The sequence below is a fragment of the Plecotus auritus genome, assembly GCF_963455305.1.
Source record: "Plecotus auritus genome assembly, chromosome: 8".
In the NCBI taxonomy this organism is placed as follows: domain Eukaryota; kingdom Metazoa; phylum Chordata; class Mammalia; order Chiroptera; family Vespertilionidae; genus Plecotus; species Plecotus auritus.
This window is the reverse complement of record NC_137782.1, coordinates 40,060,402-40,086,873: the sequence shown is the minus strand read 5'-3', so window position 1 is coordinate 40,086,873 and position 26,472 is coordinate 40,060,402. Positions and strand designations below refer to the sequence as shown.

General features: G+C 42.6%; 1 protein-coding gene across 1 annotated transcript; it reads left to right on the top strand.

Annotated features, from left to right (window-relative positions):
- Window positions 1-796: 796 nt before the first annotated feature.
- On the top strand, window positions 797-22,570 carry CLUL1 (clusterin like 1; the record flags this gene model as incomplete). The annotated part of the gene is made up of 7 exons (XM_080684658.1): window positions 797-902; window positions 2,002-2,150; window positions 6,701-6,868; window positions 8,720-9,149; window positions 13,653-13,790; window positions 20,051-20,265; window positions 22,335-22,570. 7 exons carry the CDS (start codon window positions 797-799, stop codon window positions 22,521-22,523), a joined length of 1,395 nt encoding a protein of 464 aa, XP_080540784.1. The 3' UTR covers window positions 22,524-22,570.
- Between the last annotated feature and the right edge of the window lie 3,902 nt (window positions 22,571-26,472).

Genomic DNA, 26,472 nt, shown 5'->3' with positions numbered 1-26,472 from the left:
ATTTTTTAACTACTAGTACTGATGTTATTTTATTATTATATTAAAAAGACATTCCTTATGTTCATTAAGTAATGGAAGGTTTTTTGTGTGTTTGGGAAGAGTTAAGGTAATCTAATGTTTTATAGATTTAACTTTATTAAAGCATGCAGTTAAGTCATTTAACTTGCCTTTGTAAAGTTTTAACCATTTTCATTCTAAGTGTTTATAATTAATGTATATGAAATTAAATCTAAAAGGAAATTTATTATCTAAGAAGAAAAACATGTAACTGTGAATGATTTATATATATTGATGGCTTTTATGACTATGAGAAAATGTGGGAGCCTGCTTTGTTCCATAAAAAAAAAAAATGAAGTTGTAAAAAAAAGTATTTAACCATCTCGGTGAAAATTCACTTGAGGTTCAGAATTGGAGGGGGGAAATCCCTCTGGTATATTTTAGCTAATTCTGTGTTTGGGGGAGTTCACTGTTGACAAGGAAATAAAATGGAATTTGGATTCTATGGGGCTGTGAGCCATACTATCCGTTACCTTACATTTCACGTACTTCCGATGATGACCTTATTTAACTGTCATAAAGAATGTAAACCAACTGGAGACCTGGGCTGTCTTTTTTTTTTTTAATTTATATTTCAGGTTCCCTATGTCTCAGGCCTATGAATTGTGTAAAGTCCTAAAGAAAAATTGACAGAAAAATGCTGTGAGTCACCATGTGTTTTCAGTGGATGCCAACAGAAACTAACCTAATGGCAGGCATTGATGCGGGTTTATTTTCCCTTGGCAGTGACAGCGGGAACATGAAGCTGCCACTCCTGGTGTTTATTGTGCATCTGCTGTGGTTGAAAGATTGTCGCTGTGCACCTACGCGGAAGGACAAGGCTGCTGTCCACGGACGCCTGGAGGGTATGTTCCGTTTCCTTATCTGTGCCTGTCCTGTTTGCATGTCCTGCTGGCACCTGCAGTGATTTAGAGCGGAGAGATAACCGTATTCATTACGGCACTCTGGTTTCATGGTGAGATGTTCTCTAGGCACTCAGACCAAGGAGACGTGACGCCAAACATCTGGATAAAAATAGAAAATTCCAGTTGAGTATCTGAGAACATTCCTATATCCAGATGTTTGCTATCACACAGATAAAACTTGCCAACTTTTTGACTGCATTTCTTGGTATCGTCCAGATGTTTGGTGTCCTCTAAGCACAGTGTTAATGAACAGTGAAATTCTTTGCTAGCATTTGAAAAATTTAAACAAAGTATTCTGTGCGGTTATTCTTGAGATAGTGAGAGAATGGGTTATAATGACATTGAATCTGGTTGGTCTGTGCTCATTAACTTCTGACCTTTGCTTGATAATATATGTTTTGGGTACTTAACACTTAGAACAATTCGTTAGTTAAAATGTTGCTTTTGGGGGGATCTAAATTTGGAGGCAAGAATGAGGTCTTTAGGAAGCCACGTTGGCTATTGTGGAGAAAATTATAATGAATTTTATACTCACTAAGGGATTATTAAAATGTGTAAGAGATGTCTAGTAGGTTATTAAAGAATCTTGCATTAAATGAGATACTTTTGAGGAAAGTAATTGAAGCTGAGAGAAAGGGAAATTGCTCACTGGGGTTGAGGTTCCCAGTTGGGTATTTAATATAAATTGTGAAGAAAATGCAAACTTTTCTATAATACAAACACACTTGAGCTTTAAGTGAAAGAAATAAAATGGATAAATGAAAACAGGCCCTGAGTAAAATGGCAAAATTGAGGTTAAATGAACTCTGACTTGTCTGGGAGCTCAGCAGTGAGGAACAGAAGGTATTATCCATGTGGCAGCTGGGTCCATGGCAGCTGACAGCTAATTCATTGTGATCTGCTTTCAGCGTCTGATGCTATAAAAGAACAGTATCTATCTAGAAGACACAGAAAAAATGGGTGAATGCATTGTATTTTGACGCAGATACATTGTAATCTGATCAGATCTCAAAGAAAAAAGCAGCAACATATCTTTTAGGTTTTTCTGAGCCTGGCGATATAGATGTTGATGAAGAGGTGAAGAAGGCTTTGATTGGTATGAAGCAGATGAAAATCATGATGGCAAGGAGAGAGGAGGAACATACTAATCTAATGACCACCCTGAAGAAATGCAGAGAAGAAAAACAGGTACAGTCATTGAAAATAACATCTGTTCTTAAACATATCTAGACCATAAATATTGCACTTACAAGGGCAATTGATGACTTTTTTTTCCCCCCTAATAATATATTTTTTTGGAGAGCAGATTTACTGAAGAAATTGTAAATGTCTTCAAAGAACATATTCCTTGTAGAATAGGCCTTTGCAGGGCTCCAGACCCAGGAACTGTGGGGACTCAGCTCTGTTTGGGAATGCTGCTTTCTAAAAAATGCTTTATCCTTAGTTCCTTCTGAGTTAGGATATGAGTCAGAAGTGTTCAGGGAGTTTTTGGCTAGATCAGTGGTCCGAAAAGTTTTTGATCTCCTATCCCTATTCCAAAAACATTTGTTAGCATTCACTCCTAAACGTTATGCATATTAATTTATTTATAAATTAAAAACCCGAGTTACTACCACCTACTACTAGTTCAAGGCACAAAATACACTTAGGATGAGGTTCGTAGTTAGCTAGGGGGAATGTAAGTTTGTATTTCAAATAATCTAGATATTTTGAAATATTTTAGCCCATGTGCCAGAGCCGATTAGATCGTCAGATTTTTATCTGCCACCGATCAAGAGCGCAGGACGAAGAAGTGTCAGCTCTGCCATTTGCTTCTTGTCCTGCTGAGCTGAGATTATTCATAATCTGCTGGGTTTTTAGCCTCCTGTCCTGTTAGTGAGGGCTAGTTTAGTTAAAACTAGACAATAAAAACCAACATGTAACTGAGCCTTCTGAAACCCAGCTCATTGCAATTGGCTGCAAGTGAACAGAGAGAGGAGGCCAATGGCAGTGCTTCTGGAATGTGAGGGCCCCCTGCCCCAGGCTCCTCACACGCTGTCGGCCTCAGGCACTGTTCTGACACAGCACCACAAGAGAGCACCAGGGTATGAAATAGTACATCAGCCACTTTTTTAATTCAAATACCTTGACCTGACAGCTGTGGTTCAAACCAGGTATGTTGCCAACAGAGCATACACGTTATATTCAAATGTCCATGGAAGATGTTAAAAAGTGTTCATATGTTGCAATTATGAAGCTCAGTACATTTCTAAATTATAGACATTGTGTGGCTCATAGTTTAATAGCATTAACCATTAACATAACACTCAAAACAATTAAAACATTTTTAAACATGGTTTTCTAGTATTACCCTTTAAATCAAAGAGGAGATCAAAACTTTAACAAACAGAACTTGGGAAATGTTTTAAATTTTAACATTAAGAGGAAATTACTTTTAAAATGGGTTTTCATTAAATAATTTTAAAACTGTAGTAAAATACACATAATATAAAGTTTACCATCTTCATTACTTTTAAGCATACAGTTCAGTAGCGTTAAGTACATTCACGTGGTTGGGCAGCCAATCTCCAGAATTCTTTCCATCTTACGAAACTGAAACTCTAAACTCATTAAACAACTCCCTATGTTTCCTCCCCAGAGTCAATTTTTAAATTTAAAAATACAAATAGGAGTTCTAGTATTTCCTCCCTGTACCTATGAAGTGGAGGCCACAGAGTCCCAGGTGGCTGCTGGGATTCTCTCCCGCTCCCAGCACGGTGGCCTCCCGGCCAGGGAGCCATTGGAGCAGGGCTGTGTGACAAAGCCTGTCCCCTCACCTTCACCCCCACATCCTGCCGGGTCCCTCGCAGGAAAGGCGATTGCCTGACCAGCAGCTGAAAGCCCCCTTCCTTCTGGCAGCAAGCAAAAGATTTTTAGGAAATTAAAAGTAACTCCTTCCTGAGGAAAACGTGGAAGCTTCTGGAGCTTCACTCTTCCCTGGTGGGCTTGTGAGCCTGGCCACTGGGACTGATGACACCAGATATCACTTACAGGCCACGCATAAAACATCGTCACATACGCCCGGCTGGTGTGGCTCAGCGGTTGAGCGGCGACCTATGAACCAGAAGGTCACAGTTTGATTCCTGTTGGGGCACATCACTGGGTTGCAGGCTCCGTCCAGTGTGGGAGGCAGCCAATCAATGATTCTCTTTCATCATTGATGTTTCTGTCTCTCTCTCCCTCTTCCTTCCTCTATGAAATCAATAAAACTGTATTTTAAAAAATGAAATAAAACACTATCACATATAATTCTTCCAACACCTGGATAAAGCATTACTTTCATTTACAAATAAGGAAACTGTGGTTCGGGGTGTTAACAGGTTAACGCATCGCTGTCATGAATGGCTGGGAAGAACGTCAGCTGATGCTTTGCCTGTGGGACCCAGTGGCTTTCTGTTTTTCTCCCTTTCCCCAGCCTCCTGGCAAGCCATGGGTGTAGTCCTATGAAGAGAATGCTCCAGTTAGGGTGGGTCAAGTAAGCAGGGGTTGGTTTCAGTTCTGGCCCTAAAGAATCCTAGGACTCATAAAATTTTAATTCTTCTTACTGCATAAAAATTCATTGAATCACACTCTTAAGAGCTTGACACTCAATTAAAAAAGTTAATCTTTTAAAAGAAAAGCTTGTTAAACCTTAAGTCTCCTAAAATTACTTTAAACCCAGAATAGGGGAGACTTTAGACAAACTATGAATTGGTATATATGGGGTTGGTGCCCCCCATCTCCCAGTACTGAGCACCACCCATCCTCAGTTGATCCAGCATCATATCAACCCCCCTCCTCAGTCCCTTCCTATTAATATTTAGTGAGAACATCAGAAACTTACTAAACTGGAAAACCTTAGAGTGACTTAGTTTGCCCCCACTCCAGGTTCATATGGGACTTTAATAAGCTGTAAATTACAGGAATTGATATGGACTGTCAGTGGGTGAGACATTTAGGGGGAAATGGAAGGAGTGGGCAGGGCATTCCTCAACCAGAGATCTGCTTCCTCCATGGCAACATTTCACTACCAAAACTTGGGGCGTGATTTGGTATTAGTTTTTCTTATGCTCTTGTGGGGCCAGTGGGAGAAAATTGGGAAGTACTACAAATAACGTGCTTAATGCCTTGCTTGCTTATCTCACTTAATACAAAACCTTAAGAGATAGATCCTATTTTTAATTCCTATCTGCCCAAGGGCACACAGGGACTGTAGTTTGGAATTGGACCTATTGGGATTTAGATCTATGATGACAATGAGCAGACTATTTAAAACTGGGACTGAGAAAAGCTGGGTGGTATCGTTGCCTGTCGAGGTGAGGCACCCTTCCTCGGGAAGATGTAGGGTTCTAGAACTGCTCTGCAAAGGAGGTAAGAAAAGCCTGTCAGGGTCACAAGGCACAGTTAGCAGGCCGGGCCCTGCCAGTTCTAATGTGGGACATAGCAAATGCCACCTGGCTTAGTCCCCGAATTCTGCCGTGAGGGCAGCTGAGCCATGCAGGCCCAGCAAAGCAGATGCAGGAGACCGTCAGCGCCCAGGTGTTTCTTTGGGCTTCATATGCCAGAAAAGGGTGACTTATTCTTTTTTCACTAGTTGAAGACACACACTGAATTATTTTTATTTTTTTAAATATATTTTATTGATTTTTTACAGAGAGGAAGGGAGAGGGATAGAGAGTTAGAAACATCGATGAGAGAGAAACATCGATCAGCTGCCTCCTGCACACCTCCCACTGGGGATGTGCCCACAACCAAGGTACATGCCCTTGACTGGAATTGAACCTGGGACCTCTCAGTCCGCAGGCCGACGCTCTATCCACCAAGCCAAAACGGTTTCGGCACTAAATTAATTTTAAGCACAGAAAAACGGCTTCCTCGTGTAGTTTTCACTGAAGGGAGTGGCCCTTAGCTCTGCCGCTATCTTCTAAAGGCTGGGTCCTTTATTCCCCAAAATTCCCCTGAACTACATCTCGGGCCGGAGGGAGCGGGCCTTCAGAAGTCCGCACTTGTAGGGAGGCCAGGGGACTGGCGGGGGTGGGGGGTGGGGGGAGGAGGCAGCCTGAGAGGAGTTCAGGAGACAGGGCTGAAGTTCTTAGGGACAGTGTCACTTCTGCTGAGCTCCTTACCACCCAGAGTGGGACCTGGCCAAGGGCAGCAAGTCACCACAAGGGGGAGTGCTCGGAATATGGACAAGAAGAATGAAGGTGCAAAACGTACAGCATCCCCACAATTAGAATTATGAATAGGAAGGCTTGATTTGATATACAAGAACTGCACTTCCTCGCAGTGTTAAAAACTTACAAAACGTAAAGGCAGCATAACTGAAATAGATTAACGTGTCAGCTTTCTAAGCCTTAAAACTACCTTCTACACCCCTCAAGAACTAGATAATGAAGACAGACAGGTAAACATGTTACCGTTGTTCCCCAAATTAGGGACTTTGTCTCGTAATGTCTGTCCCATAGCAAGCACTCAATAAATACCCAGTGAATGAATAGGTGAACAGATGGATAAGCTTTTCACAGTCTTCAGTAGAAATCCATCAGTGCTCTTAATCGAAGAGAAAGCTTTCTTTGGGGTAGATCTGTCGGCTGCTAGGGGCCTGAAGAAAGAATGAAGAAGTAGTCTAGAATTGGGGTATTTTTAAAGAGTGAAATCAACTAAAGTATACATAGAGTCATGAAATGCAAATAGGATGTTTGCTTCCGCTTTTTAATTAGGAGGCCCTGAAACTTATGAACGAAGTTCAAGAACATCTGGAAGAGGAAGAAAGGCTATGCCAGGAGTCTCTGACAGATTCCTGGGACGAATGCAAGTCCTGCTTGGAAAGTGACTGTGTGAGGTTTTACACAACCTACCAACCTAGTTGGTCCTCTATGGGAAATGTGGTAAGGGAATAAGAGAGCTTAAGATTTTGAAGTTTTTAAGGTATCTTTTTCAACTTTTACAATTTTTAATTTATATTAATATTTAGAATAGAGATGCCTGATATGATATTGGCCTTTTGCAACCTAGAATCTAACATTCATGTTTATATATGATTCGCCTGGCCTACACAATTTATAAGTTAGAACAGCCATTCAGTATTTGTCCCTCCCTTTAATGACACTGTGTGAATGACACCCTAATGCTTTCTGCCTTGTATTTATTATTTGTGAACACATTCCCACTAGATTGTAAGCTCTATAAAGGCAGGGACCATACTCCACTTACCTCCATTAAAGCATTATAGATATCTAATAAATGTTGCTGAATTGCACTCTCAAAATAATAGCATTATAGTCTCTGATTTCAAGCTGCTCTAATTTTTTCCCCTGGAGGCCAAACATTTGAAGACATTCTCTGCCTCCTGAATCTCTCCTTCAATGGGCTTGCCCTCCATGGCATCTTACACATGCATGTGCGTGCACACAGCTTCGTGTTCCCCTTGAGCCTATCCATGCATGTCTTATAGGACTGGCGTGTTTTCTTTTTTGTCCCCTTTGGCTATCTGCTGGGCAGAGGGAATCGCAGAGGGAGGTGACCTGAATACGATGAGTTCTGCCCCACAAAAGTCTCCTACTCTATTGGCCTGAATTCCCCTTCTCCTTCACGAAGTGAGCTGAATATGAAATGGAGTGAAGTTTCCCTCTGCATATTAGAGCATGCACTAATTAGAGTGTGCTCCTGGCTTGGCAGTGCCATACCCAATTACAGAGGGAACAACCCTTAGGATGATTCATATGCCAAGTTCATTTGCCTCCACTGTTAATTGCATCTGCTCTGTTTTTACTGCCGCTCTCGAGTACACCAGAATATGGTGGAGTAAGAACTGGCGGGAAGTCAGGAGGTTGGGAGACCATTCCTATCGGTGCCGGTTTTGTGGTCTTCGGAACATTTCTTGGTGCTTTAAAGTGTTGCTTTTGTAAATGGATTCAGGTAAACAGAAGCTAGCAGAGGGAGAGGCAGACGATCCACCCAGATTACTTTTTGAGAAAGGCATGAGTCCTCTAAGAATTTCTGGAGAATTCTTTGAACCGCACTGAGATGCTACAGCAGTGATGTTCGGTAGTTTATACGTTCCATAACACGCAACATAGCAGCCATATCACTATCATATAAAGGCAATTATGTTCTGGCACAAACTTAGCTGTCCCATAAATGAAGGAGAACATGGTGTGAGTGCTGGAAACTCTCCTCCCAAGGGGTAGGGAGCTCCATAATTAGAGCTTCATTCCTTTCACTGCAGCTCCGAGGGCTTTGCTCACTGCAAATGAGTAACCATCCTAAGAAACCGGTTTAGCTGTACTAGGCATCTGTACTTCAGTGTGAATGTTTTGATGAGATGAGAAAGAGGAGAACATAAAGACACTAACGATATTCCACCGCAGGGGAAAGAGAGAAGAACTAAGACACTGAGATAAAGGTGAGACCAGAGCCTTCTTACAGTGCCCTTTGGACCACGGCATGCCAACCGCCACCCGCCTGTGGCTTGCCAACAATATTGAAAACTTGGCCTTGTTAGGCCTTTGATGGGCAAACATAAACCAGAAGGAATTTCAGATCCTGTTTCCACCGTCAAAGCCGAAGCCTGTACAAGAGTGCTAATAAATTATCTTCCATTGAATTACCTGTTCCTAGTTTGCCCAGATTTGTTCTTGATTTAGAACTACTGTCAATTTACTTTAAAATTTACAATTAAAAAAAATAGCCCAGAGAGAAAATAAAATTCTGTTCCATTTCTGTCCCCAACCCCACAGATTGGACAGTTTTTTGGGAAGATATATCAATTCCTGTTTCCTCTCCACGAAGATAAGGACAGAGAGCTCCCCGTCGGTGAGAAGGTCCCGGAGGAAGATGCACAAGTGACTCAAATAGAGCACATGTTCAGCCAACTGACCGTGGACGTGCGATTTCTCTTTAACAGGAGTTTTAACGTCTTCAAACAGATGGAGCGAGAATTTGACCAGGCTTTTCTGTCAGATTTCATGTCAGATACAGACGTGATCGAGCCTTCCGTCTTTCCAGCGTTATTCAAGGAGCCAACCAAAAAAGCCGACCTCATGCAGAGCTGGGACGTCCCCAGCCTCTTCCAGCTGTTCTGTGATTTCGGTCTCTCCGTTTACCGGAGCATCAGCACCACCGTCACTGAGACACTGAATGCCATGGGGGACTTGCCAAAACACGAAGGTGAGTATTACAAGGTTATTTTCACTTAGATGTTCATACGAAAGTCAAGTTTTATTTAGCGGTGGGAATGCTAGACATTTCTAAGTCCTCGTACAATGTTTCTGAGAGTGGCAATTTCTGGGGAATCGAAGTTTCAGAGCCTTTTAGAAGCTTTGAAATCTGCCAAACACCATCCCTCTCCCATCCTCCTCCAGAGCTCTGTGGTGCTGTTCTGTCATTAAAACAAAGTATCAAAGTTGAAAAAGAAAATGCTGGTAGGGTGAGAACTCTGCGGGGGAAGAGGTTTCCTCCTTCATTAAAACTCACGTAGATGCTCAGCTCCATTCTGCTGGAACATCGAGGAGTTTCTTTAAAATCAGTCTCCTCAACTCCCAGTGTGGTAAGAAGCCGAGTGTCGCAGAAAACCAGGCCATATTTAGTGCCCTCCATGCCTCCTCTGCATCACTACCGTAATTCCTTAAGTCATAACATGTATGCACAAAACCACAGAAAATGCTCACAGGCAAACCCAAAACTACAGAAACAGGAATTTCTGTGAAAGATGGGAATTGCCTTTTACTGCCCTGGCCGGTTGGGGTCAGTGGTTAGAGCATTGGCCCACAAACTGAGGGGGTCTCGGGTTTGATTCCCGGTCAAGGGTACATACCTTGGTGCAGGTTCCCCAGCCCCAGTCGGGGCGCGTGGGGGAGGCAACCAATCCATATGTGTGTGTCTCTCTCCCCCTCCTTCCTCCCTTCCAGTCTCTCTAGAGATCAATGGAAAAAATATCCTTGGGTGAGGACTTAAAAAAAAAAAAAAAAAAAGAATTGCCTTCTACCAATACTGCATGCTCTCACTTATATGAGGAATCTAAACTATTCAAACTCACAGAAGCAAAGAGTGGAATGGTGGTTGCCAGGTGCAGGATGGAAGGGGAAATGGGGAAGAGTTGGTCAAAGGGAATGAAGTTTCTGTTATACACCATGAATAAGTCCTAGAGATCTATTGCATAGCATAGTACCCATAGTTAATAACACTCTATTGGATACTCTGAAAAATTGCTAAGAGGGTAGCTCTTTTATTAAGAGTTCTTGGTAATAACAATAATAATAATAATAATAATAAATAAGAGGGCAGGAGGATTTTTTTTAGTTGATGGATAATTTTATGGCATAGATTGTGACGATGATTGCATGTGTGTATACTTATTTCCAAACTCATCAACTTGTATATATTAATTATATACAGATTTTTGTATGTAGGATAAAAGGGCCTCCTTCTAGCTGACTGTTTTCCAATTATATCAGCTACAGTTGGCAACATTTGAATCAAATTCTCCAAGTTGCCATGACATTGCATAGCAGGCCTCTGTGGAGGAGGGGCTTCCCTCACTGTCAGAAACTGAAGCCAGGAAAAAATGCATTACATCCTTCCCGTCCCATTGTTCCATGAGGAGAACAGCCATCATTACTGGAATTGCCATCAGCCTCTATTTCAGGGTCTGGTGGACTTTTCTGGTAAGTCAGGTGTTTTGTCTGGTATTCCATTCTGAGATTCCAAGTTCCCCAAATATTCAGGACAACATAAGGACAACACACTAAATATATCAATGCGAGGATGATATTGGATAAGTTTTGCCTGCATTTTTAAATAGTTATCAATTGTCTTGGAATAATAGTCCAACGATAAAGAACATGCTCATTGAAACAAAATTATGCCCTCCTCCTACCCTAGCTTTCACATTGTGTAGCAATCTTACACATGAGTTGCTACATTCAAATGTGCACAAGAGTACTAGTAACTCAGACAGTTGAAATCCAAACAATTTCCCAACCACTGCAACTCCCTCCTCCACCACCAACTCAGAATGCGCGTTTCCACCAGTCTGCAAGAGGTTCCCCCCCATTCACACCCTCTGGCACCAGCCCCTACTCTCAGCTGGCTCCTGGGGCCCCTTCTCCCTGCCCCTCAAACCAAATTCACCTCAGTGATAACTTGAAGATCCAGGGTCCCCTATAAATGCAAACATTAAAGACAAAAACAAAATAGCCAGTATTGTCCTATCTAATAAAAGAGTAATATGCAAATTGACCATCACGCCAACACACAAGATGGCTGCCCCCATCTGGTCAAAGATGGCTGCCCCCATGTGGACACAAGATGGCCACCACAAGATGGCCAGCAGGGGAGGGCAGTTGTGGGCAATCAGGCCAGGAGGGGAGAGCAGTTGAGGGGGACCAGGCCTGCAGGGGAGGGCAGTTAGAGGTGACCAGGCCTACAGGGAAGAGCAGTTGGTGGGGACCAGGCCTGCAGGGGAGGGCAGTTAGGGGCAAACAGGCTGGCAGGGGAGCAGTTAGGCATCAATCAGGCTGGCAGGGGAGTGGTTAGGGGGTGATCAGGCTGGCAGGCAGAAGCGGTTAGGGGCAATCAGTAAGGCAGGCAGGCGAGCAGTTGGGAACCAGCAGTCCTGGATTGTGAGAGGGATGTCCTACTGGGATCGGGCCTAAACGGGCAGTTGGACATCCCTTGAGGGGTCCCAGATTGGAAAGGGTGCAGGCTGGGCCGAGGGACATACCCCCCGTGCACGAATTTCGTGCACCGGGCTTCTAGTATCTTTATACTCTTCTTTCTCCAGTAACCCTACCCTAACCAGATGGTATGCAGCAAGCTCAACAAAGTAGACATTCTCTTCCCAGATGAACACATGAGAACTATTTATAAAAAACTAGAGGCCCAGTGCATGACATTCGTGCACTGGGGGGGGGGGGGGAGGGTTCCTCAGCCCGGTCTGTGCCCTCTCACAGTCTGGGACCCCTCGGGGGATGTCCAACTGCCAGCTTAGGCCTGCTCATGGGGAGTGGGCCTAAGCCGGCGGGTGGACATCCCCTGAGGGGTTCTTAGTGCTGCTACGGAGGCAAAAGAAGCTCCCACCACCACCGCTGCACTCGCCAGCCATAAGCCTGGCTTCTGGCTGAGCGGCGCTCTCCTTGTGGGAGCGCACTGACCACCAGGGGGCAGCTCCTGCATTGAGCGTCTGCCCCCTGGTGGTCAGTGTGCGTCATAGTGACCAGTCATTCCACTGTTCAGTCGATTTGCATATTATGGTTTTATTATATAGGATAAGAAAGCAGGGGCTGGAGGGTATTTACATGTGGTTTCCATCACTTTTCTGGACAGGTGGTAAGTGAAAAGTAAACCTATAGCCTCTAGAAAATCCATCTAATGAGAAGACATTTTGCACTTTGCTCCTTTTTAAAAAAAACAATTTTTTTTTTTTATTGATTTCAGAGAGGAAGGGAGAGGGAGAGGGAGAGAGATAGAAACATCAATGATGAGAGCGAATCATTCATCAACTGCTTCTTTCACACCCTCTACTGGGGATCGAGCCTGCAACCTGGGCATGTGCCCCGACCGGGAATCAAACCTTGACATCCTGTTTCATAGGTCGATGCTCAACCACTGAGCCATGCTGGCCAGGCAAGAAACAGACATTTAAAATATATTTTTTTAATGTGCTGGATGTATATATATATTATTGATTTCATAGAGGAAGGGAGAGGAAGAGAGAGAGAGAAACATCAATGTTGAGAATCACTGATCGGCTGCCTCCTGCATGCCCCACACTAGGGATCTAGCCTGCAACCCAGGCTCATGAACTGACCGGGAATCAAACCATGACTTCCTGGTTCACAGGTTGACACTCAACCACTGAGCCATGCTGACCAGGCAAGAAACAAACATTTTTAATATCTTCGAAACTCCAATATATTTTGCAATTATGGCTTTAAAAAATTAAAATAATTATTAAAATTTTAAAATACAAGTCTAAAGAGAAAAGTGGCTTACAATCCCCTATTTTTTAAAATATATCTTTATTGATTTGAGAGGAAGGGAGAGGGAGAGAGACATAAACATCAATGATGAGAGGGAATCATTGATAGGCTGCCTCTAGCACGCCTCACACTGGGTATCGAGCCCGCAACCCAGGCATATGCACTGACCGGGAATGGAACCGTGACCTCCTGGTTCATAAGTCAACGCTCAACCACTGAGCCTCTCCGGCCAGGCACAATCCCCTAATTAGTTAACCCCACTGACATCAGAAATAATAGTGATAAAAATAAGACTAAATTTAAAAGAATTCATATCTACAAAGGAACAAAATTAATGAAAGCTGTCCTTTCCTAGCCCATCAAGTCTCTCTCTGAACAACAGTCACCATTAATAATTCCTCATGATTCCTTCCAGAAAATAAAATTCTTTCTGGGGGTGGGGCAAAGGGAGTGTACTCATAAAGATGAGTAATAATAATTTGTAATGAGATTGCTGAATTAGAGGATATATACAGCTTTCAATAGATGTCAAATTGTCTTAGCATATGGTTGCACCAACATGCACTCCTATGATTAAATACAGGAAGGAGATTTCGAAAACACTGATAAGAAAAAGAAATGGCATTGCTATCCACTCCCTTAAAGTGCAGACTGTAATGACACTGACGTGTACATGTTGTGTTACCTGCAGACACTGACCCTGGAGGCCTGAGTTCAAAGACAGTGCCAGTGCGGGACAGAGGACTATGTGGAGAACTTGGCCAGAATTTGTCAGAATGTTTCCAATGTCATGCAAGATGCCAAAAATGTCAGGATTATCTATGGGAAGGTAAATAATTATTATTTTCTCAGGGTTTCAATAGTATTCTGGTTAGAGGTTAAAAAAAAACAAACCTCACTTTTACAAGCATCGTGGGTGTATTTGCTTCCCTTCAAGCACTTTTTTAGCGAGCTCATTTCCTGATGGAGGTGCTCAGTGTAGTTTATAAACTTCTATTATTGAAAAGTAGGTAAAATCACTTTTTCCCTTTTTAAAAGTCCCTCCCTTTCCTGTGGAAGTTTTTATGATTGAAGACCAAACAAACACAACTGTGTGCAAAAGAGAACTATGAACAAATTAGGACAACTCCCTCCTTCTTGCTGAAAGAAAGAAAGAAAGAAAGAAAGAAAGAAAGAAAGAAAGAAAGAAAGAAAGAAAGAAAGAAAGAAAGAGAAAGGAAGGAAGGAAGGAAGGAAGGAAGGAAGGAAGGAAGGAAGGAAGGAAGGAAGGAAGAAAGGAAGGTAGAAAGGAAGGTAGAAAGGAAGGAAGAAAGAAAGGAAGGAAGAAAGAAAATCCACCAAAGAAGGCAATCTTCCCCTTCAGTAAGCAAAATTTTAGTCAAGTTATTTTTTTTTCCTTTTGAAAGTGGATTAACTTTTTCCACTCGGTGGGTTAATTACTAACTGGTATTTAAAATGGAAAGTGGCTGCCCCTCACAAGCCCCAGCAGACTTTGCTCTCCCAGATCTGACCATGGCCTTTGTTCACCCCCAGGAGAGAAAGCCTTCTGCCCACAGGACCCCACGCCGCTCTCCTTCTCCCTTCCCTCACCTCCCTTTACTTCCGGTAACTAAAATTGCTCCTTTGGCCCTAGCCCATTTGGCTCGGTGGATAGAGCTTCAGCCTGTGGACTGAAGGATCCCAGGTTCGATATTTCTCTCTGTCTTGCCCTTTCTCTTCCACTCTCTCTGAAAATCAATAGAAAAATATCCTCGGGTGAGAATTTAAAAAAAAAAAAAATAAAGTTGCTCCTTCACCCTACTAGGACCTGAACACAAAATTTCTTACAAAAGCCAAGAAGAGCTTTTGATTCCGGTGCTTCTGTTTGCCAAAGCCCTACAGGAAGGAAATTCTAAAAAGCGTGGCTAGGGGCTTGGAGTAAGAGGTTGAATATAAACGGGACCTTTTTGTGAGAGCCAGGAGGGCCTTATTTTGTCTGAATTGCTAACTGGGTGACTCTGCACCTGTGCTTTATCGTTTGGAAACAGACTAATATAGCTCCTTCGTACCGATGTCCTGAGGATTAAATAAAATGTCTGAAGTGGTAAGGATGCTCATTACTCAAGTGTCTATTTTTCAAGTCATAGTGTGAGATTGCACGCAGAAACAGAAGTTTTCATGAGAAAAATACACACTAATATACTAACCACTTACAAAAGTAGTCCCATTCAAACATTTCATCGTTAACTTCCTTTCATCCAGTTAGAAGCGTTAATGAATAATCTCTCACTGATTGTCATAAACTAATACAGATGATGGGGGAGGGGTTTGGAGGAAGGTGGTTAAAAGGTACAAACTTCCAGTTATATCATAAATAAGTACTGGGGATGTAATGTACAACATGATGTCTAGTTAGCACTGCTGTATGGCTTATATGAAAGTTGTTAAGAGAGTAGATTCTAAGAGTTCTACCACAAGGAGCATTTTCTTTTCCCTTTATTGTGTCTATATGAGGTGATGGACATTAACTAAACATAGTGCAGGAATCCTTTTGAAATATATGTAATCAAACCATCATGCTGTACACCTTAAATTTATAAAGTGATATATGTCAATCATCCTATATAATAAAGAGGTAATATGCAAATTGACCCTCACACCCTCATAAGATGGCTGCCTACAACCAGGCTGGCAGGGAGGTTAGTGAGGGATGACCAAACGACTAAAAAGCAGGCTGCATGGGGCAACCAGGCCGGCAGGAGGGGGACAGTTGGGGGCGACCTGGCCGGCAGCGGAGGGCAGTTAGGGGCGATCAGGCTGGCACGCAGAGGCAGTGAGGGGCGATCAGGCTGGCGGGGGAGGGGGGGCAGTTAGGGGCAACCAGGCAGGCAGGCAGTGAATGATTAGGAGCCAGCAGTCCAGGATTGTAAGAGGGATGTCCGACTGCCGGTTTAAGCCCAATCCCCAGGATCAGGCCTAAACCAGCAGTCGCACATCCCCCAAGGGTTCCCAGATTGGAGAGAGTGCAGGCTGGGCTGAGGGGAACCCCCCCCCATGCACAAATTTCGTGCACCGGGACTCTAGTTTCTTAATAAAACTAGAAAAGGATAATACAGAAGATACTAGATAATACAGTATAAACATAATCAGTATATAGCATTGGATAATCGGTACACATCAGATAATGTGTCAGATATATTACACAGCAGATAGTAAGTATACAAGCAATGTAAATTGCTGCAAAGGTAACTCATAAAGGAAAGGATGTCCTAATGTGCTCCCCTACAATTTAAAATGTTTACTATAAAATGCATTTTATTGTAAATATATAAAGAACAAAATAATAAAAACTTACTTGTTTCCCTGGCTGGATAGCTCAGTTGACTAGAGTGTCATCCCAATATACCAAGATTTCGGATTCCATCCCTGGTCTGGGCACATACAAGAATCAACCAATGAATGCACAAATAAGTGGAACACCAAATCAATGTTTCTCTCTCTCTCTCTTTAAAATTAAAAAACAAAACAAAACAAACCCTCATGTATCTAAACGTAGATTAAAAATAAACCATTACCAAAAACAGATGAAGTCCCCGCTGTGCCCCTTCTGCATCACATTCTTTGTATCCCCTAAAAGGAAACTGCTATTTTGAACTTGGAGTTTATTATTCCTTGCACTTATTTATATTTTTATCATGTGTGTTTACATATAGCACACACACCATATGTAGCAACGCTTTATGGGTTTTTTTATTTTTACAGTGTCAAAGTATAACGTTTAAGCTTAAAAATGTGACTCATACAAATATAAAATGAGGACATGTCGAGATTAATTTATCCTAGTAACGGGAGAAGCAGCCAAATGTCAAGCTGTTTCAGAAGAGTATAGGAGAGACTGAAGTACCTATAGTCAAAGGCAGACAGAATGTTCAAGTAAGATTGCAAAATTAGATATAAAATTAGTTCATTGCTAAAGGACAATAAAACTGTAACTTTTGCAGTTATGTTTTCTATCAGGCCAAAATAATTTACATCTGTACTGGATGAAAATTATTTGCAACTTTCTAATCCATAATTTACATATAATTGCATAGAGTCTGGCCCTTCTCAACAGTAAATAGTAAATCCAACAAGGATTTACTTTCCCTAGGGCAGTGGTCGGCAAACTCATTAGTCAACAGAGCCAAATATCAACAGCACAATGATTGAAATTCCTTTTGAGAGCCAATTTAAACTTCTTCTAACGCCACTTCTTCAAAATAGACTCGCCCAGGCTGTGGTATTTTGTGGAAGAGCCACACTCCAGGGGCCAAAGAGCCGCATGTGGCTCACGAGCCGCAGTTTGCCGACCCCTGCCCTAGGGAATTAGGTAATCTTTGGGTGGACCTCTTAGAGAATGTTTTATATGACATTACAAGGACACACAGCCATTCTTCTGCCTCCCTGCCAAGTTTTGGACAATCTTTTCTTAACATAAATGTTATTGCATATGTGTTCTTTTGCAACTTGGCTTTTTACTCAGTACAGTTGGTGAGATTTAATCATGTGAATACGTGTTATCGTAACTCATTAATTCACTGTAGTATGTTAGTCAAAGCAAGCATATCACAGTTTATGCATTCTGCTGAAGTACATTTAAGCTGTTTCCAATGTTTCACTCTTACAAACAATTCTCATACATCTTTCAATAAATGATTTGCCTCTTTAATCAACATTTGACTTATTCTTTGTTCTAATACTAAGCACAGCTATAATTATAATCTTATTTATAAATAAAATAGTTTCCAAAACACTGTACATCAATTTTTTTCACCCTTTACCATACATTTTTGATCACCAGAGTCAGTATTAGTGGCTCTTTTCCTCTTTTCCCTTACCAATGACTAGAACTGGATTTATACACACAAATTGGTAGTTTCCTTTTGAGGGGTTAAATGGGTTGTGATGTGGAAGGGACACATCAGGCTTTATCTTTTGGGTAATATTTTATTTTTAATATAGGTGGTCAGCACATGGGATTTATACTGAGGAATTTCTGTCGCTGGCCCGGTTTCTGTTACATAAGACCATATAATTGTCAATTAAACTGGATCTCTTTTGGAAGTGATGTAGGCAATATTAATAATTACTTGAGAACAACAGGCATAAACTGGGACCTCTTGCAGGCAGAAGGGGACCTGTGTGCAGTAGGTTAAAAACAGAATGACCACAATACTTTGCCGTTCTTCCCATCAAGAGATAGTCTGTTTTTCTGACGTGTGAATCTCTGCTTAGCTTTCTGGCAAATGCGGCCCAAGTGGAGGGTTGAAATGTGCTTGTACATTAAGGGTTGTCCTCTTGCTGGCAGAAACCTATGCATCACTGTGTGAACAAGCCCCGACTAGCCTTCTGGAAGATGAGAGGTGCCAGCGGAGGACCCCGAAGTGTGCACGAGGCCATCCTAGACCACCCGGGCACTCTCAAAGAGAGTGAATGAGTGTCCCTTGTAGAAATCTGCTTGCCTAAGATCATGAGGGAAATCACCACCTTCCCCCCACAATTAAAAAAAGTCTTTATATTAGTAGTCTACAATATAACTGAAATTGCAAATGAAGACATTTTAAAAGGATATCCATATCTCCTTTCAAATGTATACTGTGTCCTGTTATCTGTGACTCCCCTTGTTTTCACAATAGTTTCTTGAATAACTTTTCAAACATACACTATTACACTTGTATTTACCTACAAGTACAAAGGTCTCCCTCTCCTAAAGATCCCAAAACAATCTCTGCAAAAGTGTGAGGCCCAGGTGACCTTGGGTTCTACCCATGTATCAAAAAGAACCAATAGCCCTAGCCAGGTTGCTCAGTGGATAGAGCGTCGGCCTGCGGACCAAAGGGCCCCCCAGGTTCCACTCCTGTCAAGAGCCCGTACCTTGCTTGCAGGCTCCTCCCGGGCCCGGGCCCTTGTCAGGGCTGATGTGGGAGGCAAACAGTTGGTGTGTTTCTCTCACATTGATGTTTCTCTCTGTCTTTCGCTCTTTCTTCCTCTCTCTCTAAAAATCAATGGGAAAATATCCTCTGGTGAGAATTAAAAAAATAATAAAAGGACTAAAAAATGATGTTTAAGACCTGAGATGAGGTAGTCACCTGGCTTCTGATTGGTGGATTTCCCCCCACTCCTATCTTGCTGAAGCACGGTTTCTTAGTAAACAGCAAAAGACAGTTTATCGAGACTGGTCTTTCTCCACAACAACGATCTCTTATGATGTAAAATGCCCTAACGCACGGAAACTTCCATAGTATACAGATAATCTTTACACAATATTAACCCACTCATCTGCACACCTATATAAGGTCCTGTAACGCTGTTACAGTTCAGATGGGCTGTGAGGCAATAATAACAAAGAACTGTAGGATCTTAGTGGCTTGTAAACACAAAGGTTTATTTCTCACTCTACAGCAGGCGTTCTCAAACTACGGCCCGCGGGCCACATGCGGCCCGCCGAGGACATTTATCCGGCCCGCCGGGTGCTGCTGCCTGTCCTGCTTAGCAGCCGACTCGTCCCGGGCCCGCAGTGCGCATAGGAATTTGTTCATAGTTTTTTTTAAAACTATAGTCCGGCCCTCCCACGGTCTGAGGGACAGTGAACTGGGCCCTGTTTGAACAGTTTGAGGACCCCTGCTCTACAGCGTGTCAGTTACAGTTTGAGCGAGGTCCTCACTAGGATGACAGAGCCTCCACCACAGGGAACATGGAAAATCCCCAGCTGTTCTCAAAGGCTTCCCCCCGAAGTGAGACACATCACTCTGAAGAACGTTGTGCTCGACTTCAACGTGGCAGGAAGTGTGTTCCCCCATGTGACCTGGTCAGAATATCAGTGAGCAGCCCTAATGACTTTCAGAGACAGCACAGAAAGAAGGAAAAGGAAGAGTAACATTTGTTAAGTCTACAATGTACACTGTGTGATCAGGCACTTTACATTATTTCATTCCCGCCCATTTTACTTCGTTGAAAACTCACTCAAGGTCAAAAGGCTGGAAATGGAAAGGGCTAGGATTTAGGCTCACACCACCTAACTCCAAATCTCACGGACCTTTTCCTTTACCACATCACTCTCTTCTTTGTTAGACTGTCCCGATGTACCTGAACTGCACACAAAAGTAGATGAGGCCCTTAAATTGGTCAACATATCCGATCAGCAGTACGTCCAGATTCTCCAGGTGACTCAACATCATTTGGAGGACACTGCGTATCTGATGGAGAAGATGAGAGAGGAATTTGGCTGGGTGACTGAACTGGCAAACCAGACTCCAGGAACTGAGAACACCTTCAATTCCAGAAAGGTAACGGAGGATCCAAGAACAGATATGGAGATTATATGTGCATACGATTATTTTTCTGTTGACTTGTGTATTTGGAAAAAAAAAAACAACTGTCATCATGTTTCCATTGTGATTGTATTTAGGCTAACTTGTATAATGTAGTGCACGTGGTCTTTAGAAAACAAAAATATCTCTATAAAGAAAACCAATTTAAAACCCAAAATACGTGGTAATCTAGAGATGGCCAATTCTGCTTAGAGCTGTGGTGCTATAACTGATACAGGTAACCTTGAAAAAACTTGGCCAATATGCCCTAGCCAGTTTGGCTCAGTGGATAGAGCATCGACCCACAGACTGAAGAGTCCCTGGTTTGATTCCAGTCAAGGGCACATACCTTGGTTGCAGGTTCCCCAGCCCTGGTTGGGGTACGTGCAGGAGGCAACCAATCGATGTGTCTCTCTCACATCGATGTTTCTCTCTGTCTCTTCCTCTCCCTTCCACTCTCTCTAAAAATCAATGGAAAAATATTCTTTGGTGAGGATTAACAAATAAATAAACAAATAAAACTTGGCCAATATGGACTTTAAGAGAGAAGACTCAGATTGAGCAACTTGAGTTCAAAAGCTAACTCTGAAACTAGCCAGCTGAGTAAATTTGGGAAAATTCCTCAACCTCTCCAGGCCTCAGTTTTTCTACCTGAAAGATGGGACTAATAATATCTACTTTAAAATGTACATCTGTAAAGTGATTAGTATTGGTTCCTTATACAAAGCAAGAGCTCTGTCAATGATAGCTCTTATTAGTTTTTTACATAATAAGCTACTAAGTCACCTTGAAAATTAAACATATTTATACACTAACCTTTACATAAAAACATATTGCCATGGATTTATACCATGTCTCTCACATTCAACCAATAACTCCTTTGATATGATATAGAACAGTGACTAAGTTTCTTTCCTGACTGCCCTTGTCCTGCCACACACATTACATTATTACACAAATGAGCCAGGCTAGCAATTCCTGTGAGGTCAGTATTGACAGGTTCCTGAAAAGACCTGGATACAGAAGTCACTGGACAGAGCCATTGAAGATGCAATATTTGGGGCAGCAAGTAATGCTGGTGACCTGTCCCGATCTCTGGGGATCCAGCTACCAGCTCCGGCAGGTGCTGCTGCCAACTGCTCAGCCTGCCTTCTCCGAAGCACTGGCCTTGGGGCTGCTTATGCTCCAGAGCTCCCTGCAGGATCAGGCTGTGGCTAGAGGTCCCCTGAGGCCACATCCTCGACTGGCTTCTCCCTCTTCTCAATCTCGCTTGCCTCATCCCCTTAAAAGTTTCACCTCACCCGGCTGGTGTGGCTCAGTGCTTGAGCATCGACCCAGGAACCAAAAGGTCACTGGTTCGATTCCCAGTCAGGGCACACGCCCAGGTTGCTTAATAATTTGCTTTAATTTATTTATAAGGGATTTTATTTGAAAAAAATTTCAAATAGTTCTCTTAAGGTTACCTCAAGTTGCATATCAGAAAAATTTAATTCAAAGTATTAAAATCAAAGTATATGCACTTAAGAATTCATTAAGACAGCAACTATCATGCATTTCAGATTACTGGTTCTTATAAAAATCTCACACACATATGAAACTTGGGGCATCATGTTAATGTTTGTGGCACAGACAGCAGCACTCACCAAATGTTCCATTTGCTCCCTCACATTTTCCAGCTTCTCTTGCAGTTAAGTGGTGCCATGTGGCAAGGAAATGTGAACAAGATGGCTAGTGATATTTCTAGTCTGAGAGATAGCGAAGAGTCTCTTTCTCTCCCGAGGCCACAAAGAAAGCCACGTGTTCCATATGCTACAGCTATGAGATGACATACCTCTGTCAATGCGGGTCTTGAGTGTCTAGAGGTATAGAGCCCATAATGGACATGTTGCATGAGTGAGAAATAATTTTCATGTATGAAATCGCTGGAATACTGGGGCAAATTTGTTACCTCAGCACAACCTAGCCTATCCTAACTAATGTGGTATTAAACTAATCCCGAATGTGCACTGGGATTTAGTAATCTTTTACTGTTTAATCCTTCTCAGGTAGTTCCAGGTGTTCACCAAGGAAACGTTTCCAAACAAGAAGAAACGATGATAGATGTAAGCATTCTGCCTTCCCCCAGTTTCACACTCAAGATCCCTCTTGAAGAAAGTTCTGAGAGTTCTAACTTTGTTAGCGACATGCTGGAAAAAGCTGTTCAGCATCTTAAGGAACATTTTAAAACTTGGTAAGCAGAGTGCCTGATTAGGAATGCTTTGTTAACAAACATAGATGATTCATAAAAGGGAAAAAACAAAACTAGTTTTAAAATAACTGGAAAATATGTTCAACCTCATTAATAACAAAGACAAAATAGCATTTTTTGCCTATCAAATTTGCAAATTAGAAAAAAATATACAAAGTTCCGATAGGAATGTGATAAAATGGGAATTCTTATATGTTACTGGTGGGAATATAAACTGTTTCTGCCTTTTTAAAAAGCTGCATGATTGTGCATGTCAAAAACCATAAGGTTTCTTTTTGATACAATAATCCCACTTCTGGAATCAATCCTAAGGAATAATCTAAATTTGATTAAAAGCCCTCCCCCTCCCCCTATAGTTCTGGCTAGGTGGCTCAGTTGGTTGAAGCATTGTCCTGTACACCAAAAGATTACCAGTTCAATTCCTGGTCCAGACACATGGCTAGGTCGCAGGTTCTATCCCCAGTTGGTGTGGGAGGCAACTGATTGATGTTTCTCTCACATCAATGTTTCTCTCTCTCTCTCTCTCTCTCCCCCCTTCCTCTCTCTCTAAAATCAATTTTTAAAAAATCCTTGGGTGAGGACTAAAAACAAAGTGCCCCCTACCCCAATATCTATATTTGCAAAATTATTTAAGACTAGAGACCCAGTGCATGAAATTTGTGCACAGGTGCGGTCCCTAGGCCTGGCCAGCTATCGAAGTGCGAGCATCTGGTGTGGAAGGGCAGGTCCAGCTGGCCTCTGGGCCCTGGGAAGCACCTGGGCCCCCGGGTCCCCAGCGCCCCCCTCCGCCTGAGTTACGGCGCCCGAGTCCCCACGTGGAGATGCGGTGAGCATGGCAGGATGCCGCGGGCTGGGGCGCAGCATGGGCCTCTGGGCCACCTAGCGGTGCCGCACAGAAGCCAGGCAGGCAGCACCCTCTCCTGGCCGGCCTCGCAGACCGGCCCCTGTGGTCCCCAGCAGCTGCAGCCCGGCTCACCCAGAAGACACCATGCGGGTGCGGGGCAGGCTCTCACAGGCACCCGGTGCCTGGCACCTGAGCGTGGGGGGGTGGAGGGGGGCAGGGGGAGAGGGGGATTCCCCAGTGTGTGAACCCTGGCATCCCAGGGCAGGGTAGCAGGGGGAGTGAGAGTGAGCTCGGTGGACACCCCACATTCTCACCGCACCTCTGTCCCCGTCACCCTGGCCCCCAGGTAGCCAGTGAGAGGTCGCCGCAGTGCGTCAACAATGTCCACCACCTTCCATGCCGCCCCCTAGTGGTCAGCACATGTCATAGCGAGCGGTCGAACAACTGCCCAAGGGGACAATCTGCATATTAGGCTTTATTATATAGGATAATAAGATATTAAAAACAATCTCTAAAAACAAGAGAATGGTTAAGTATGGCTAAATACCTTCTAAATTAGTGGCACTATTAAAACCGTATATAATACTCTCCTTTGGTAATATGACCAAACTTAAAGAATAATTAAATTTTAATTCTCAGTTATTATTCACAAGGGACCTTGTTAGTAGGTTACCACCAATGTATAATTAAGCTAGATATTACTGGATTTGCTGCCTCTGTTGTTATGGAGCTGATCTAATTGGTCAGTAAAGATGCAAATGAAGATGTAGCTGCTCAGCTCCAATTGGACAGGGCAGGTATCAGCCCACTGGTTGAAATAGGATTCCAGGAACTCCTTATAAAGGTTGGCTCAGATTTGCAGAAACAGAGTGCAGGAGGCTTGGCTGCGGAGTCTGTGGCTTTTCCTGGATATGCAGTATGCCTGAGAGGTCTCTAGACTCAAGTTAGAAATTTGGGCCCAATTACTCACAGGGAGTCCTTCTCGGCAGAGATATTCCTTCTTGGGGTCAATAGTCACAAGCAACAGAAGTTTAATGAGCAAATACTGTGTGTATGTAGAGTATAGAATAAATAGTTTCACATCAGAGGCAGAGTTCATTATAGAAGTTCATCAAACCAGGGGGACTGTGAAGATCCCTTCAAATACCATAGTGTTATTAGAAATATCCATACATTTGGGTTTTCTGTTATTTGGCTATGTGTTAATTTTTTCAAAAGCCAACAGTGTTTATTCTATTACTCATTTTGGACTTTTATTCCAAGAAAAAATACACTCAGCCTATATGTAATTTATTAATGTTTTGATTATTGCTTTAAAAAAAAAAAAGGGGGTAAGAAGATCTGATGCATCCTCTACCCAGCAAGTAGAGTCACCTCTTCAGCTGAGACCTGAAAATCCTGAAATACATAGGATAGTACAACAAATGCAGTTGCAGGAGTGTGTGTCAGTTATATATTATGAAGTACTGCTAATTTTCTCATGTTGAATGGCAGTTTAATAGTTACTCAGATTGAGTTACAATAAAAATTCCTTTTCAAAATACCCATGTATATATTCTATGGTACATTAATAGTTATTTAAAGATATATATTAAACATGAAATCATCGAGGTGTCTGTGTTCTATCATTTGTACTACTATTCATATCCCACTTTCTGGTTAACAAGATTCTTTTTGTAATTTGCTTTTGATTTTAATGTACAATAATTAACTCTTTGGAAAAAAATCTATAGTTCATGCCTTTGTTTAGAAAAGACCTATAGCTTCCACAGAGGCTTTTTGTGTGTGTGGTAAAACATACATAACAAAATTTAATAATATTTTAAGCATTTTTAAGTGTACAGTTCAGTGGCATTAAGTATATTCACAGCGCTGTACAGCCATTACCACCATCCATCTCCACTTTTTCATCTTCCCAAACTGAAAGTCTGTACGCATTAAAGAATAACTCCCCACTTCTCCCTTCTCCCAGCCCTTGGCAACCACCAGTCAGGTTTTCTGACTGAGCATGTCTCTTCCCAAAAGAATGCCTACCCATCTGGAGACAGCCCACTGCCACCAACCTTATCCAAACAGCACAGCACAGCACAGGAAGGCCATCATTCCCAAAGGAGACACAGGTGACTTTTTAAAACGATTGTGTGGGTGGGGTGAGGAATGTGCGGGGGAGGGGTACAATGAATCCACATTGACCTAGGAAAGGGCAACCTAGTATTCTGATGGGAACTATCTGCTGTCCAGTAACCCAGTGCATTTCGGTGTACCGTGGTCTTCGTGAGCACTGATACAATCGAACAGCAAAACATGGGCTTTCCAACCGTGAGGCTTGTGAAATGTTCCCTGAAAACACTTCCTTCGTCTGTACTTAGGGATTTTTGCTTGTTTGTTTGTTTGTTTCTCTCTCTCTCCAATGAACCTAAATGACAGGTATTTTGCAAATTGTCTTTGGGATTTGGTTTCTGTTGTATAGGCTTTGTGCCACGTAAAGGCACGCAGCATTGTTTTTGCTGAACAGATTCGTCAGAGCTGCAGATGAAAGACATTTATTTCCTCCTCCCAGAATATTTTCCTGTTACAAAAATGTTAACCTTGTTTTTCAGAGGTGCACGTTAGCAGAAAGAATCCAGAAACTTATAAGACAGCATAGGGGTAACACTCTCGGCACTCCATCTTGACAGAAAGAACTCCATCTTAGAGGCCTGACTATGACTCCTTGCTTTCAATAAAATTCTGTAGTTAAAATTAACCTAACCACATCGTTAAAGGAAAGAATATGACGTAGCATCTTTCTTAACATCATGTTCTGCAAAATAGTTGTTTTGTCAATTAAATGATAACCGGAATGTTTATGCAAGCATTGTTTACAGGCCCTCTGGGTGGTCCACTGACGGTAGAAAATACCTTGTGACTGCCCAATGACGGTCATGGGACAACTGTCCTCGCTCCCAGGGCCTACACCGCCCAAAGGCCCCCACATGAGCCGTGCACAAGGATCTCCAGAGAGCTCCACTTCTCTTTTCCCGTCCTCCCTGTGCACAAGCTCTTTTCAATAAACGCTCTCTGTGTGATCTTGTACTGAGTTCAGTACTCA